Raw genomic sequence first — 14,482 nt, 5'->3', positions numbered from 1 at the left:
AAAAAGAGCTCTGAGAGCATGCATTGAATAGGCTCTCCAAGCTAGGCGCAATGTTAACTAAAGGTGTCCAAAAACACTGGAGACAAAATTTTACACCTCAATAAGGCTGGAAAGGGCTACTGGGAAATAGCCAAGCAGCTTTGTGAAAAAAGGTCCTCTGTTGGAGCAATTATTAGAAAATGGAGGAAGCTAAACATGACTGTCAATCTCCCTCCGACTAGGGCTCCATGCAAGATCTTACCTGGTGGGGTCTCAGTGATCCTAAGAAAGGTGAGAAATCAGCCCTGAGCTACACGGGAGGAGCTGGTCATTGACCTGAAAAGAGCTGGGACCACCGTTTCCAAGGTTACTATTGGTGATACACTAAGACAACATGGTTTGATATGCTGCAAGGCACGAAAGGTTAAGCTTAAGCGTGTTCGTTAAGGCCCAAAGCAAACAGCCAGGATAACCAAGTAGTGGCTCTGGAAGAAGCATATATAGGTTCTGGCATAGCCTAGGCAGTCTCCAGACCTAAACCCAATAGACAATCTTTAGAGGGAGCTCAGACTCTGTGTTTCTCAGCGACAGCCCAGACACCTGACTGATCTAGAGAAGATCTCTGTGGAGGAGTGGGCCAAAATCCCTCCTGCAGTGTGTGCAAACCTGGTGAAAAACTGCAGGGAAGGTTTGACCTCTGTAATTGCAAAGGCTACTGTACTAAATATTAACATTGATTTTACCAGGTGTGCAAATACTTATTTGCAGCTGCATCATAGAAATAAATGGTGAAACCGGTGCTTTATCTGTTCAATCTGTGCCACACCGATCAGAAACCAATGTGTTTTCTCAGTGATTCTGTTTTCTTATTTCCCGGTTTTGGGATTATTATTTTTTCATAGGCCAATATTTAAAACCACTGACTGATAAAAAAGTAAAGGTAGTTCCAAACTTGTGTCTTCTCTTAGAATGGCGTGCCCATATTTGATTATTTTCTTCTCCTGTCCATTAAGCAATGCTTCTTTTAAGTTGCTGGGTGAACTAGGAGCTGACATGGAGTCGGTTACAAATGGAGGCCATTTCATATCTCCAGCGTCTGGGTGGATTCTTACTGCCTTCAATCTCAATCGTTTTTTCTAAAGTAGCTTTTCTGTTGTGCTGTCAAGCAGGGTTGGATTCATCCACACTTGTCCTTTCTTACTTTTAATCACATTCATTAGTGTAAAGTAACTTGCAAGTCTTTGTTTTGACAAGTGAGTTTTGTAACTGTATATATGAATACGAAGGTGCTCCTTTTCCACAGATGAGAGGAAATTTCTTTGTCTTTACCTAAGTGGAAAAAGAGTTTTAATATTCTGAAATTAAAAGCTTTTCTCTGTGGCTATCTTATGGCCACTGTTAACATTTCTGGTACTAAAAAAAATAAATCCCCAGTCTGCAGCACCATTATGGATCCATCTTGATTTTGAATTATGCATTAGGATTTATGGTTGAGATAAAATAGAAGTTTGTCTCCTGATTGTTTTTTTATTTTTATTTTTATTACTAATTAAACTTCTATGTAACCAAGCTTTAATTTTTTTCATAAACTGAACCTTTTTTGCTTGTTTTTTTTTTTAAGCATTAGAGCTCCCTGTTTTGGATCTGGGTCGATCAGGCCCTTAGTGTTTCGATAAAATGCTAGTTCTCACTTCGGATGTCCTGTAATCATCTGTGGAAATATTTCAGTTCTTGAAAAACTTTGAAGATTGTTTCCCAAAAGTTACACATCTATTCCAACACATAACTATGGTCTGACTCAGACAAAGCAAAGACCTATGACTTGGCTTTAAGTAAGGCAGAAGGACTTTCAATGTAGAACAGCTCATTGACACATCAGAATAAGTGGGATGGATAAGCTCTTCTCAAGACCAGCAGTCATGGTTCGGGCTGATCAGCAGGATCTAGAGTGACTGTTTTTTTTTTTTTTCATAGGCTTTGCTTGTTTGGTCCCCTGTTGCACTGTTTTAACCTTGTCCTCTACAGTTAGAAAATATTCTTCTGTGCAACTTCTAAAACTATAATCCCTCATCATCTATTGGGGAAGTTCCTGTGATTCACCCAACAAGTAAACTGATCAAGTTCCAAAGAACACCATAGTGTTTGTAAATTATGATCCTATCTTTGACGAGGGGATGACTCCTCCCCATTTCACACCTTCAGCCAGTCACGTTCCCATTAAAACAATGGCACCGCATGAAGGATGGCTTCATGGAGATAAACAAGAATACAGTATAATCCTGCTGCTCTCTCCACTCGGCTTGATCCTGGCAGTGTAAGCTGCACACGGGCCGCTCTGTACTTCACTAATATGATTAAGCAGCAGTGGGTGGGAGCAATGCAGCCTCTGTCTTTGCTTGAAAGTAACGATCCATCTACTCTTAAGGCCTATGAGTTTTTGTTAATGTTTTGCCTAAAAACTGTTTAAAATGTATAAATAAATCTTTTTTATCAAACATCCAGGATGGTCTGCTTGATTTAAAAATAGATAAAAAGCAGGCCATCTGCCTCTTAGTATAGTGAAGCAGAAAGGATTAAATCCAGATTATGGCAGTGTGTGTTGTGAACGTGTGTGTGTGTGTGTTGTTTGTCTTCAGTGTGTCCTTGACTCTATAGACAAGCAGGAGGTTAGCTAGAGAGCTACCTCTAGATTGGAAAGCTACAACAAGATTTTACTTTTTCAGTCAGAGGAAACATCCCAGTGCTTGGAGGGTGAACGCTTGAAAAACTCAAGATGGCTTTTTTGATCAAGAGCATGATTGGGAACCCACTGTCAGGGATAGGTCTCGGTGGTGGCGGTGACAAAGAGGAGGAGGCCGCCCCGTCAGATCCTGCAAAAGCAGCTGGGATGACTCGCGAGGAGTATGAAGAATACCAAAAACAGTTGGTAGAGGAGAAGTAAGTAGACACATGAACCAAACTGCATTTTGGGCTCTTGCTGCTGGCCCCATGGAAAAAAAACAAAATGGCTGCAGGGCATAAAATCTGACCTTGACATATACTTTTATTATATTCCCTCAATTTTCCCTTTCCCGTCATTGTCAAAATTTCAAGCCTATCGCTTTGTGTTTATTCTGTTTAGATGAATCTATTTCTGACAGTCACAAAATGAAGTAAAACTGTTTGTTCGCTTCTATGAATATATTCTGCATATCTAAAGTCAAATAAATGTAAAGCAGAAACATCATCTATAGTTTCCTCATTTTAATTAACCTAACAATTGCATAATAAAATAAATCATAACATTTGGTGATAATCTGTTTTGATTCATAAAGGATTTACAGTTTTTATCATGATCTCTGCTTCTAGATGCATGTTTAATCTTTTAGTTGCAATGTTTAGTTTAATGCCTTAAAGCCTGCAGCTATGTAAATGATTTAAAATTAATATTTTATTTAAGCTGCTTTAGATACACATAACTAATCAGCATATTTCTTTTGCACATTAAGTTTTTGTTTCAAAAATAATTATCTTGTGCTAAAAAATGTTTTACAAAAAGGTAATTGATATAATTCTGAAGTAATCAGTATTTAATATGTCTGTGACACACAGTTCTTATTTAACTTTAACAGAAATAATATCTATTTAATGGAACAAAGTGTACATCTATGTTTGGAGCAAAACACAGCCTCTTGTTTGTGTTACATAAGCAGATTAATCTACCTTCTGTGATAACATGTTTGAGAATATTTAGCTCTTAAAAGAAAAACTAATAAACATTTAGGGTTAGATATTATTATAAAGAAGAAAAAAAAAAAGCTGACATCTTAAAACCTTTAAAACTTAAGACTTAGTTTGAGGGTAAAATGTTTTTAATTAAATCAGCTTTGGAAACTGAAGACATCGTGTACCTATTAGAGTTCCTGTTGTCAGGTTTTGGTCAAATTGTAGATTTGCTTGATTATGTCTGGGTTTGTATTTTCCTCTCTAGCTGAGGGAAACTGCACCGAGAGTTTAAGGAAAATATCAGAATACTCAGATACTATTTAAAAAACAGTTTTTAAGACAAAACGTTACTAATCTGTTACAGAGAGACATTTGTGATATGTTTGATTGTATTTTGCATATGACCAAACCTGCATGAAAGCGCTGTCATAAACCTCTATGGTATTTGATTGTTGTATAAAGTAATTGGTTAATATTTCTAAGATATTGCATGAAAATACTACAAAATACACTTTGCTTTTTATTTTCCAACAGAAAAGTTTTTACACAAAATCCTATTGCCTACAGTTGTTTCACAGTTTTAACAGATACATTTTAAACTTAGATGCAAGTCAATAAAAAGCTGGTGTAAACACCTTATATTCTAACCAACCTGGATGGTGTTTGTTGTGACAAAGAGTGAAAGAGACTGAACTAATGAGATTGTTGTTTTTGTTATTGTTTTTCTATTTTACCAGGATGGAGAGGGATGCAGATTTCTTACACAAAAAGGCAGAGCGTGCAACTCTAAGAGTGTGTCTCAGAGATAAATACAGACTGCCAAAGGTAAAAAACTTGGTTTTTATCTTTAAACTTTCTGTATTTTCATATTTGGAGGTGGTTTGGTGCAGATGCCTAATAATATGAGCGTAACAGTTAAATAAGTGTATTCTCTTACCTTTAAAGCAGGTTTCAACATGGCAGATGCCAAGTATAACATACATTTAAAAGCAATTATACAGCAAATATTTCTAAATTTGTTTAATTTGATGGAGACAAAGAATTGACTGCACATGCATGCTTTGGATACAAAGGGATTCCCTTGCTTCCCCCTTTTCTCATCTTATGTGTTCTGCACGGGCCTTTTAGGCATATTGCATTAAAAGAGATGGCTGCATATTTATGCCATGGCGGAGACCTTCTAAATATTAGAATCTGTCCATCTTGTAAATGAAGAAAAGTGCAGGAACATTTATTAAAGGCGTGCTCAGCAGCAGGTAAAAGAGGGTGAAATTTCCAACCGATCACTCTCTTTCTTTAGCATCTCATTAAAAATACTAAAATATAGGAATATTATAAAAGACATTGTAACAAGCTTTCAAACTAGGATAAAATAAATCTTCCTCCAAAAAATATGGTTCATTTTTAAGAGCTATAAGTGACACTAAGATGCCTTTTTAGTCTTTCTACTTGTGAGCTTTTACACTGCAGGTTGGACATTTTACAGTTATTTTAAAGATTGAAGAGACTCTAAGGTAAAACAAAAGTGAAAAAACAATAGTAAGGGAGAGAAGCATAGGAGAAAAATTAATCACATCGTAACCAAAGTGTAGGACCTTTTAAAACAACTTTTAATTTACGATGAATATTCTAAATCTATATTGAAGAATGGAGGCTGTATCGGACTAACTTTTTGAATTGAATTAATTCAGCTTTGGCCGGGTTTTACTCGAGGTCACCTCTGTATGACTGCAGCACTTGGCAACAGCAGTCTGTTAAACAGCAGATTACTAAGAAAGGCTTGTTGCACCTTCAGTCTTAGAAAGCCAAATGCCACGGAGCAGGTGTTCCAAGCTTATTAGGGTGAACCTCGGCAGAGAGACCTGGCTTTAAGGAACTGCAGCATTGACTTTAGTGGATCTAAACTGAGAAATTCAGTGGAGCCTTGACAGAGCAATAAACTATAATGGAGGAGGAGAAAAAGGTATGTCGATTTAATTTAAACTATTAAAACAAGGAGTTTTTACATTAATGACATCGGGGCCATTGTGATGACAGATCTTTACGCTGAGAGGCTTTAGCTGCTCTAAACAGTTATTCTGTTTACCTTTCAAGAACTTGGTTGATTTAATTCATTCATTCATTTTAAAAGTCATTCTGCATTACATTAAAACCTTGAAATGATAAAACCTTAACTATTGGAACATGCAATTGTTTACACTGAATTGCAGTACATTTATATTATCTTTGATGCTGAAAAAATAACATTTTTATTTTATAGAAGTAGCATAACTGAACGTTTGTTGGGTTTAAAAAGAAGAAAAATTTCAATTTGCACAATTAGTTTTTAGGTGTGGATTTTAATACGGCATTATTCTTGACATTAAATGTATCAAACGTTTAACTATAAAAACAGGAAGTTGGAATCATAAGTCACACAACTTTACCAAGGTTATCTTTAGGCTGCGCTTGGTAGGAAAAGCTAATTCTGGTCTGATAATCCCACAGATTGAATGTTAAAGTAGTTACAGGATGGAGCCTATTCACATTTAAGTCTTGATGAAGCTAAAGATATAGCGATAATTAATAGCGGGAAACCTTCAATTATATGCATTGAAAAAACAACATATCCTAAAATCATTACAATATAGAAAATATATATTAAAATAAATGTCATCATTTTTTGTCTTATTTTGATCTCTGCTTGCTTCTAATCGAGAGGTTAGATACATTTGATTTCATTGGATTACTCAGCAAAAAAAAACAAGAAATTGTTTATACTCAAAAGGCTAAAAAAAAAAAAAAACGGTTATTTTTTTACACTTTTATTTTCAATTCACCTTTTAATTGCAGAACGAGGTGTTTACATGACAGAAGTCACACCAGAAGACTGAAGTGCACATTAAGTAAACATTATAATAATCATTGGCCAAATAAGTTGTGATGAGTTCAATTAGAAAATAGAGGAAAGCAAACCTTTGATTGTAGTTGTAATAAGGAATTACAACATGCAATTACAAAAATGTTAAATATATATAATTTTATTCATAAAATTGCAAATTCATAGAAATAAAAACCTAAATAAATTTAATTTCTGATCAAATCTAAAAAAAAAAACAGGCAGGTCTGACATTTTATGTGAAGCTTTTCATCATGAACCCAAATGTAAAGAAATGATGGGTTCCTCACTATATGTTCCCCTGCCTAATGTTCACACCTGCAGAGTGAGCAAGATGAGAACATGATTGAGATGGCTGGGGACGACGTGGACGTCCCAGAGGAGCTGCTCAAGATGGTGGATGAGGATGCTACGGAGGAGGAGGGCAAGGACTCGCTAATGGGCCAGTTTCAAAACTTGCAGAACATGGACATGGACCAGCTGAAGGAAAAAGCCTCTGCCACGGTCACTGAGCTGAAGAGCAAAGCAGAGGAGAAGTGCTCTGTTATGTGAAAAAGAATGAGAAAACAAAGGAGGAACATACACGGTGGTTACTAAGATGATGATTTAACAACTTGATTGGAAGAAATGAACCGTAACAGCCTGAGTCTCTGTACATTTTTGAACATAAGCCCTTTCTCATGTTATACAATAAAAAAAACATTCAGATCATAGAATGTATTACAACTGGCAGTGGGTATATATATAAAAATCTACAGTAAAATGTCCTTTTTTACTCTCAAATTTGCAGTATGTTACATTATGTTAAGGGTGCCCCATCTCTAATGTTTAGTGGTGTCATAAAATGAGACCAAATAAATGTGTGTGTGTTTTTCTCTGTCAAGGAAATCAAAGTGTTCCAATATATTCTGATAGAAAACCAATCACTCCTGTGTGATGCGACTTTCCTTTTGGTTTTATTTATTCTTTTTTTCTTTTTTGTCTCTGGTGTTTAATATATTTAGCTACTATTTCGGTATTACATGGAAGGTGGAGATTATCAAGCAACAAAAACTTTGCAGAAACATTTGCAGATTTGCACAAAACCTACAATACATGAATAATAAAGGCAACTGGTGTGTGTTTATAAACTGCTGGAATGTACTTTATTGTGAAAAGACAACTCTGTGGTTGAAATAAAAATGTATATCAAACTCAAGCATTGAGTTGGTTGTGGATTTCCAATTTAAAATTCCACTTTTTTTCTTTTGGATCACCAATTAATTAGCATAGGATGAAATTGAGAGACTTTCAAACATGAAACCTTGTAGGCTGAGAAAACACTTACTACTAGAAACATCTTGAAGATAAAGTTTCCTCACATTTCCATTTAATGTTTTACCAATTACAAACAATTTTTGGTGTCAATTATAGAAAAAGCTGAGTTTGAAGATAATTCAGAAGTTTTTTTTTTGGTTTAAAATAATTTTAATTTCAGTCTTTTTGATTATCATCCCTCAAACGTAGTAATATAGCCAGGAAATGTATAACAGTATGCAGCTGCAATTAATCTCATTTAAGCAAATCGGGGATAACAGAGTGAAAAATAAATAGGTCTTAGTTTAATTGGGCATTACACAAACAGCAACGATTAGGCTGAAGAAAATCAGGACGGCCATTTGGGGGGTTGGATGGGAATCTGCAGTGTTTGGAGTTTTGCAAGAAGCCAAGTTTGAACGGCTGCGGATTTGTAAAGTCTGGAGATTACATCTAATAGGATCAGCAATGCCAAGGTTGTCAGCCGGTGCCTTCTCTGCCTGCCTTTCAGATCATGTTTCACCCAGTGGCATTTTTTTAGGTCTGCTAAATATGATTTAGCATCAATATAAATAACTGAAATATCTCCCTCAGGCAGTGCAGTTTATCTAATTTTTACAATACTGATTTACATTTAATAGAGGATCATAGACTAACAAACCACAACATTAAATTATAAGGCAAAGATAATTAGTTATATATTGGTTACATTTTAATAACACTAGAAAATAAGAGGCTAAAATCAAAAATATGAAATGAAATTATGTTGGTGACACGGCAGGGATAGTCTAGATGTTTAATTAAATTTATAGATGATTAATAAAACCTTCAATAAATGAACTTTATTGATCTCACATTGGCTGCTCAGCTGCCTTGCAGCAAGAAGGTTCCGGGTTCGATTCCTGGGTCTTAATGCATGGATTTTGCATGTACTCCTTGAGCATGCGTGGGTTCTCTCTGGGTACTCCGGCTTCCTCCCACTGTCCAAAAACATGACTGTTAGGTTAATTATCCTTAGGTGTGAGTGTGTGTGTAAATGGATTTTTGTCCTGTGTGTCTCTGTAATGCCCTGCGATGGACTGGCGAGCTGTCCAGGGTGTACCCCGCCTCTCACCCGTAGACAGCTGGAGATAGGCACCAGCACCCCTAACGACCCTGCTTGGGATAAGTGTGACAGGAAATGGATGGATGATCTAACACTGAGAAATTTCTCTCTGAATTTAACCCATCCCCTTGGGGAGCAGTGGGCTGCCATTGTGTGGCGCCTGGGGAGGGGTGTGGGGTAAAGGGTCTTGCTCAGAGACCCAGAGTGGCAGACTGTGGGAGCGGGGCTCAAACTCAGAACCTCTGCATTCCAAACTCTATGCCCTAACCACTAGGCCGCCACTCCCCACAAAAGACTATTCCTACAAAAGACTAATATAAAAAGTAGGTCATTATTATAGAAAAATGACTTTTAATTGACAGTTGTTTTTTTTTAAAGTTACTCAGCAGCTGGCTGGCATTTTTAATTTTTATTCCTACAAAGCCTTTGGCATTTACAGAGAGCAAAGGCTCTGGAAAGATTCAGCGATTGTTCCCACGCTACAATCCCCAACGATGTAAATGGTTCACCATTTTCCATTTTATCTTTGAGAAAACTATTTAAAGGAATAGTACACCCAAAACATGATTAGCCTTCATTTTCTACTCACCCCCATGCTGAACAAAACTCTGGAGTACTTTTTTGATATCTCAAATGCATCTGGAGATCTGGGAGGCTTCTTGCTGTCTGCTGACATTCAAATAATGGAGGTCTATGGCGCCCGAGACAGAAAGGTCCACAAAAGTCCACAAAAACGTGTCAATATTCCTCCATACTGCTCGTCCAATGTAATCCAAGTGTCCTGAGTGGGTAGCATCCAGAATTTACTCGAAACGAAGTCATTTAGAACGTTTTAGAGCCTAAACAGTAGTGTATAGGATTTCCTAATAGCGCCCCCATGCGCGCTCACGATTCTACGGAAGCCGGCAGACCAAACCAGCGCATTCAGCTCGGCAAAGAACTCATGCTCTTCCTCAACACTGAAGTCCTCAGACATTTTTCTTTCGTTGTTTCTTTCTTTGCACAGGTAAACAGCACATTTCTTCTTCTACGCTTGCATTATCGGCAGAGCAGACGCTGAATGCGCACTCTCTTCCGGTTTGGTCTGCCGGCTTCCGTAGAATCGTGAGCGCGCATGGGGGCGCTATTAGGAAATCCTATACACTACTGTTTAGGCTCTAAAACGTTCTAAATGACTTCGTTTCGAGTAAATTATGGATGCTACCCACTCAGGACACTTGGATTACATTGGACGAGCAGTATGGAGGAATATTGACAAGTTTTTGTGGACTTTTGTGGACCTTTCTGTCTCGGGCGCCATAGACCTCCATTATTTGAATGTCAGCAGACAGCAAGAAGCCTCCCAGATCTCCAGATGCATTTGAGATATCAAAAAAGTACTCCAGAGTGTTGTTCAGCATGGGGGTGAGTAGAAAATGAAGGCTAATCATGTTTTGGGTGTACTATTCCTTTAAGCTGAGATCCTTAGAGCAGCTGGTACCAGTTTAGACCTTTTAAACCTTGGTTTGATTGTCCTGTATTAAAATGACTGTCACTCAGTTTGTAACCTTTTATCACTCCTTATTATACTGTAGCTATCAGGCACTGAATAATGATAATTTCATTTGCGGGCTAGTTCACTTTAAAAAGTGATAGTATGGGTTAAATGTGTCTCATTCAATATACTTTTATCTCCCAGCATTTTTCCCCTCAGGACCTTTCGTGGTTTTTTTCATGTAATAATCGAATGAGTCTCTGAGATTGAGTTATTGATCATTGGTCTGGTGATGGACTTTCCTCCATCTCCTGTCAGAAGATATGATACATATCATAAAATGTTGATCGAAATTAGAAATAATGCTCCACCATGACCTCCTGCTTCTATACATGGGCAGGCTGCTGAGGTTCTTCAACATCAGAAATACAACACTCAAAATGTATTGGCTCAGTTTTAAAGTGATCTCGAATCTCTGCCAAACCAGCTGTGCAAGCCCATAAATTTCCTTACTGCCCAAAACCATTATCTTTATTAGAATTTAAGGCTTCTGCCAACTGCTCGCAGATATAGGTTAAAAAAAAACAGAAAAGGGTACAAATGTTTATTTATCACCATCAGTAACAGACTCAATCATTCATTAATATTAGCCAAGAAATAAAATTGGCATTAAACTGGTTTTAAATTTCAATTGTCAAATAAAAATGTTATCTAGTGTTTTTAGATGGATTTATTAAAGTGCTGTCTGTGTGTCAATAGATATTGCTGCAGAGGTTTTGCTTTGTAAAAAGATTTGTCCCAGTCTCATACTTTGTGGTGTAAATTATGATATTATTCATTATCCTGACTCTTCACACTGAACCCCCTCCTGTTGGGCCAACACAGGTCAACTTCTCTAATTAGGGAAAACTAAATAGTGTTAAAGGTTTTAACTCTTTTGAGTAAAATAACTAATCCCCTTAAGGAGGATTACCACACTGCTGTCAATCTTTGTTTTTGTTAAGTGGCTTCTGGCTCAAATTGTTATTGTTTTGCTTCAGTCATCCTATTGAATGCAATATATAAAAGACATTGTTTTGAAATCCTTTGTTTTGATTTTGTTAAAAGTTTAATTTTTTTTAATTTTATCATCCCATCAATGCATGACAATTTAAAAATCTGAATCTACACTTTTTTTTTCTGACCAGAGAAACAAAAGCGTTTATTGAATCAACTTCTTTTTTGGCGACAATATCTTGAAGATATGATTAAATATTAAGCTGTCATCTTGCAATCCTTGCTCTCACCAGAGATCTTGTAATTATGATTTTGCTGTACCTTAATCTGTGGGATTAATCTTCCCCTTATTCCCCCCCACACACGTTGACATGAACATGACATCTGGAGAAGTGGAAAGATGGTTTTAAGATTTATGTAAGTAGGTTTAGAGGCATGGTGATGCACTTGGAATGGGGTGGAGCTCTGCTTAGGGAGGCTGCTGGCTTCACAGTTACCCCCTAAATCCAGCAGGACGTCCCCTCCGTGACGTGGGAGGGGAGGGGGTCCCATGCAAGACCTTTAAAACCCATCAGCAAAGATGCTCCATAAAAACAGAGGGAGACAACTTTCCAAAAAAAAAAAAAAACTCTTTTTTTGAGGAAAAGAGTAGAAGTGTGAATTTGGATTTTTACTTTTGGACTTTAGCTGACTGATGTGGCTGCTAGGATCTCCTTCCCAAATGATGATGATGATGGAAGAGCGCACCTCGCCCTCCGTCCGCTCCGCGCAGAGCCCGGGGAACAACCCGGCCACCGTCCACAGCATCGAGGCTATCCTGGGCTTCAAGGAGGACACCATCTTCCACAAGTCAGCGCCTTACACCGAGACCATAAAAGACTCAGAGCACAGCGGGAAGGACACTGTGACCCAAAGGAAGAAAAGTCATTACACAGACAGCTGCGACAGTCAGTATTCATTACTTTTAATTTAAATTTATTTTATTTTTTTGGTAGTTTAAGATATAATGCATCTGTTTTAAAAAGAAGAGTTTTACATATTTGAATAGTAGGAAATTGTTAAATAAAAAAACGTTATAATCTATGACAAATAACTTATTGGAAATGATAAAGTTTTAAATTCGGGGTTTTCTAATTTCATTTTTCCAGAAACAACAACAACACAAAATTATATTTTTTTCTTTGAGTCAGTGAACGCATCTTTGCTGCTTTCAGGTGTGTGCTCCGGGGAGGCTTCCGCAGGCCCGGACTCACCGGACAGAGATGGCAGGCTGTCCGACGACGAGAACCAGAAGAAGAAACACCGCAGAAACCGGACCACCTTCACCACCTTCCAGCTCCATGAGCTGGAGCGGGCCTTTGAGAAGTCCCACTACCCGGACGTCTACAGCAGAGAGGAGCTGGCTCTGAAGGTCAACCTGCCGGAGGTCCGAGTGCAGGTAGGACTGAGCTCCACAATAAACACTATATCAGAAACAGGAACAACTATTCCCTAATATTACTTTGCTTATATGTCAAGTATTTATTTTTCCAGTTCTAAAAATCTAATGTAGAAACCCTAAATGTTCCTAGAGAAGATCCACATCACTTTCTTCATTTTTTCTAAAAAAAAATTAAAAATGCAAGTTTTAATTAATAAACAGCCAAATAAAATTCAATAAATCTAAGCATTATATTTTAAGCAACTTTTTAGCAGAAATGTAAAAGGATTTACATTCTGAGTATTTAGATAGCTCTAAAAAAAACCAAGAAAATAAATAATTAATTAATTAATTAATAGGAAACTGCATTTTTTTTTCTCCATTGTTTGCAATGAGTTGTTTGGTTTTAGAATAACAACAGCTGGAAGAATTGCTTTGTTATTAATAATATGTCTAATAAATTTTCCACTTGAAAATATTAATAAATATAATTTATTTGAAAGGAATCAAAAGTTATATTTTTTTAAGTAACTTGTAATATAGTAATACAGTTTATAATCTTTTAATTGCAATATTTTAATATTTTCATGTCTTACATAAAAAGATTGTAAAATAAATGTTTCACATATGTCATTTTTGGATGTTATATTGTTGTTAATCTCCAATTTTTTCTAAAAAATCTCTCAAGGTTTGGTTCCAAAACCGGCGAGCCAAGTGGCGTCGCCAGGAGAAGCTGGAGGTGAGCGCCATCAAGCTGCAGGACACTCCTTCCCCGTCTCTCCTGTCTTTTGGCCGATCTACCAGCACCCTGGGCTCCACGCTGCCGCTGGAGCCCTGGCTCTCCTCTCCTATCACATCGTCCGCCTCCTTGCAGTCACTGCCAGGCTTCATCAGCGGTTCGCAGAGCCTCCAGGGTGCTTACACTCCTTCTCCTCCACCATCCATACCTTCTTCCTTGCCAGCATCTATTTTCACCTCGCCGGCCCTGGGACACAGCTCTCACCTGCCTCACATCAGCTCTATGTGCCCCACGCCACCCACATACCAGTGCTCAGTCAACCCAAAGAACTCCAGTATAGCCTCACTACGGATGAAAGCCAAGGAGCACATTCAGTCTATTGGGAAGACCTGGTGATTCTTTGATGGCCTGAAATCGACATGAACATCCAGACGACAGTGTTTGAAAATACTTTATTCTTCTGTTGATTGGATTTTATCATTTTGGACACTTTTACAACCCAAGAAAAATAAAACCACAAAATCCTCATAACTGGAGCATAAATTCCTGGACAATTGTAGAAAAAAACAAGTAAAAAGAACAAAATATAAGTATAAAATATGTTTAAATATGCTTTCCTTATCATTTATGATTTTTGATCATTGTTTCAACTGTGAAGTTTTGCTTAATTTCTCCCTATCTTGATTTTGCAAATAGTTGTTTTTTTTATCAGTACAAACTTCTCCAGTACAAACTGGCATCATTTGATTCTCTTCATTTGTTTTTTCTAATCATTCAGTCTTTTTGATAAGTAAATGTAATATATTTTTCCTGTATAATAAACTGAAAAAATAAGCATATTGTTTCAAAGACATTATAATTTTAAGAGCATTTAGGCAATTAAATCTCAC

The 14,482-nt window shown here is 37.1% G+C and overlaps 2 protein-coding genes and 1 long non-coding RNA gene across 3 annotated transcripts; 2 read left to right on the top strand and 1 right to left on the bottom strand.

The window, feature by feature from the left end:
• Positions 1-2,673: 2,673 nt before the first annotated feature.
• On the top strand, positions 2,674-7,672 carry cplx4 (complexin 4). The gene is made up of 3 exons (XM_015376365.1): positions 2,674-2,916; positions 4,422-4,509; positions 6,887-7,672. The coding sequence occupies exons 1-3, from the start codon at positions 2,753-2,755 to the stop codon at positions 7,112-7,114; spliced, it is 480 nt and encodes a 159-aa protein (XP_015231851.1). The 5' UTR covers positions 2,674-2,752; the 3' UTR covers positions 7,115-7,672.
• LOC107085813 lies at positions 6,941-12,827 on the bottom strand. Its single transcript, XR_001481275.1, has 3 exons — positions 12,687-12,827; positions 12,108-12,335; positions 6,941-7,075 (listed from the first exon to the last, which is right to left on the bottom strand). It is a non-coding gene; the product is annotated as an uncharacterized LOC107085813 (long non-coding RNA).
• On the top strand, positions 12,044-14,364 carry rax (retina and anterior neural fold homeobox). The gene is made up of 3 exons (XM_015376364.1): positions 12,044-12,380; positions 12,648-12,871; positions 13,542-14,364. Exons 1-3 carry the CDS (start codon positions 12,128-12,130, stop codon positions 13,986-13,988), a joined length of 924 nt encoding a protein of 307 aa, XP_015231850.1. The 5' UTR covers positions 12,044-12,127; the 3' UTR covers positions 13,989-14,364.
• Positions 14,365-14,482: the final 118 nt, after the last annotated feature.

Source organism: Cyprinodon variegatus, unplaced genomic scaffold (genome assembly GCF_000732505.1).
Source record: "Cyprinodon variegatus isolate N-32 unplaced genomic scaffold, C_variegatus-1.0 Scaffold134, whole genome shotgun sequence".
NCBI lineage: Eukaryota > Metazoa > Chordata > Actinopteri > Cyprinodontiformes > Cyprinodontidae > Cyprinodon > Cyprinodon variegatus.
This window is presented reverse-complemented; position numbering and strand designations above follow the sequence as displayed.

Coding starts and splice junctions, on each gene's coding strand:
- cplx4 (XM_015376365.1), top strand. CDS start 2,753: ATGGCTTTTTTGATCAAGAGCATGATTGGGAACCCACTGTCAGGGATA. Junction 2,917..4,421: donor AAACAGTTGGTAGAGGAGAA/GTAAGTAGACAC, acceptor CTATTTTACCAG/GATGGAGAGGGATGCAGATT. Junction 4,510..6,886: donor ATAAATACAGACTGCCAAAG/GTAAAAAACTTG, acceptor TCACACCTGCAG/AGTGAGCAAGATGAGAACAT.
- rax (XM_015376364.1), top strand. CDS start 12,128: ATGTGGCTGCTAGGATCTCCTTCCCAAATGATGATGATGATGGAAGAG. Junction 12,381..12,647: donor TTACACAGACAGCTGCGACA/GTCAGTATTCAT, acceptor TGCTGCTTTCAG/GTGTGTGCTCCGGGGAGGCT. Junction 12,872..13,541: donor TGCCGGAGGTCCGAGTGCAG/GTAGGACTGAGC, acceptor AAATCTCTCAAG/GTTTGGTTCCAAAACCGGCG.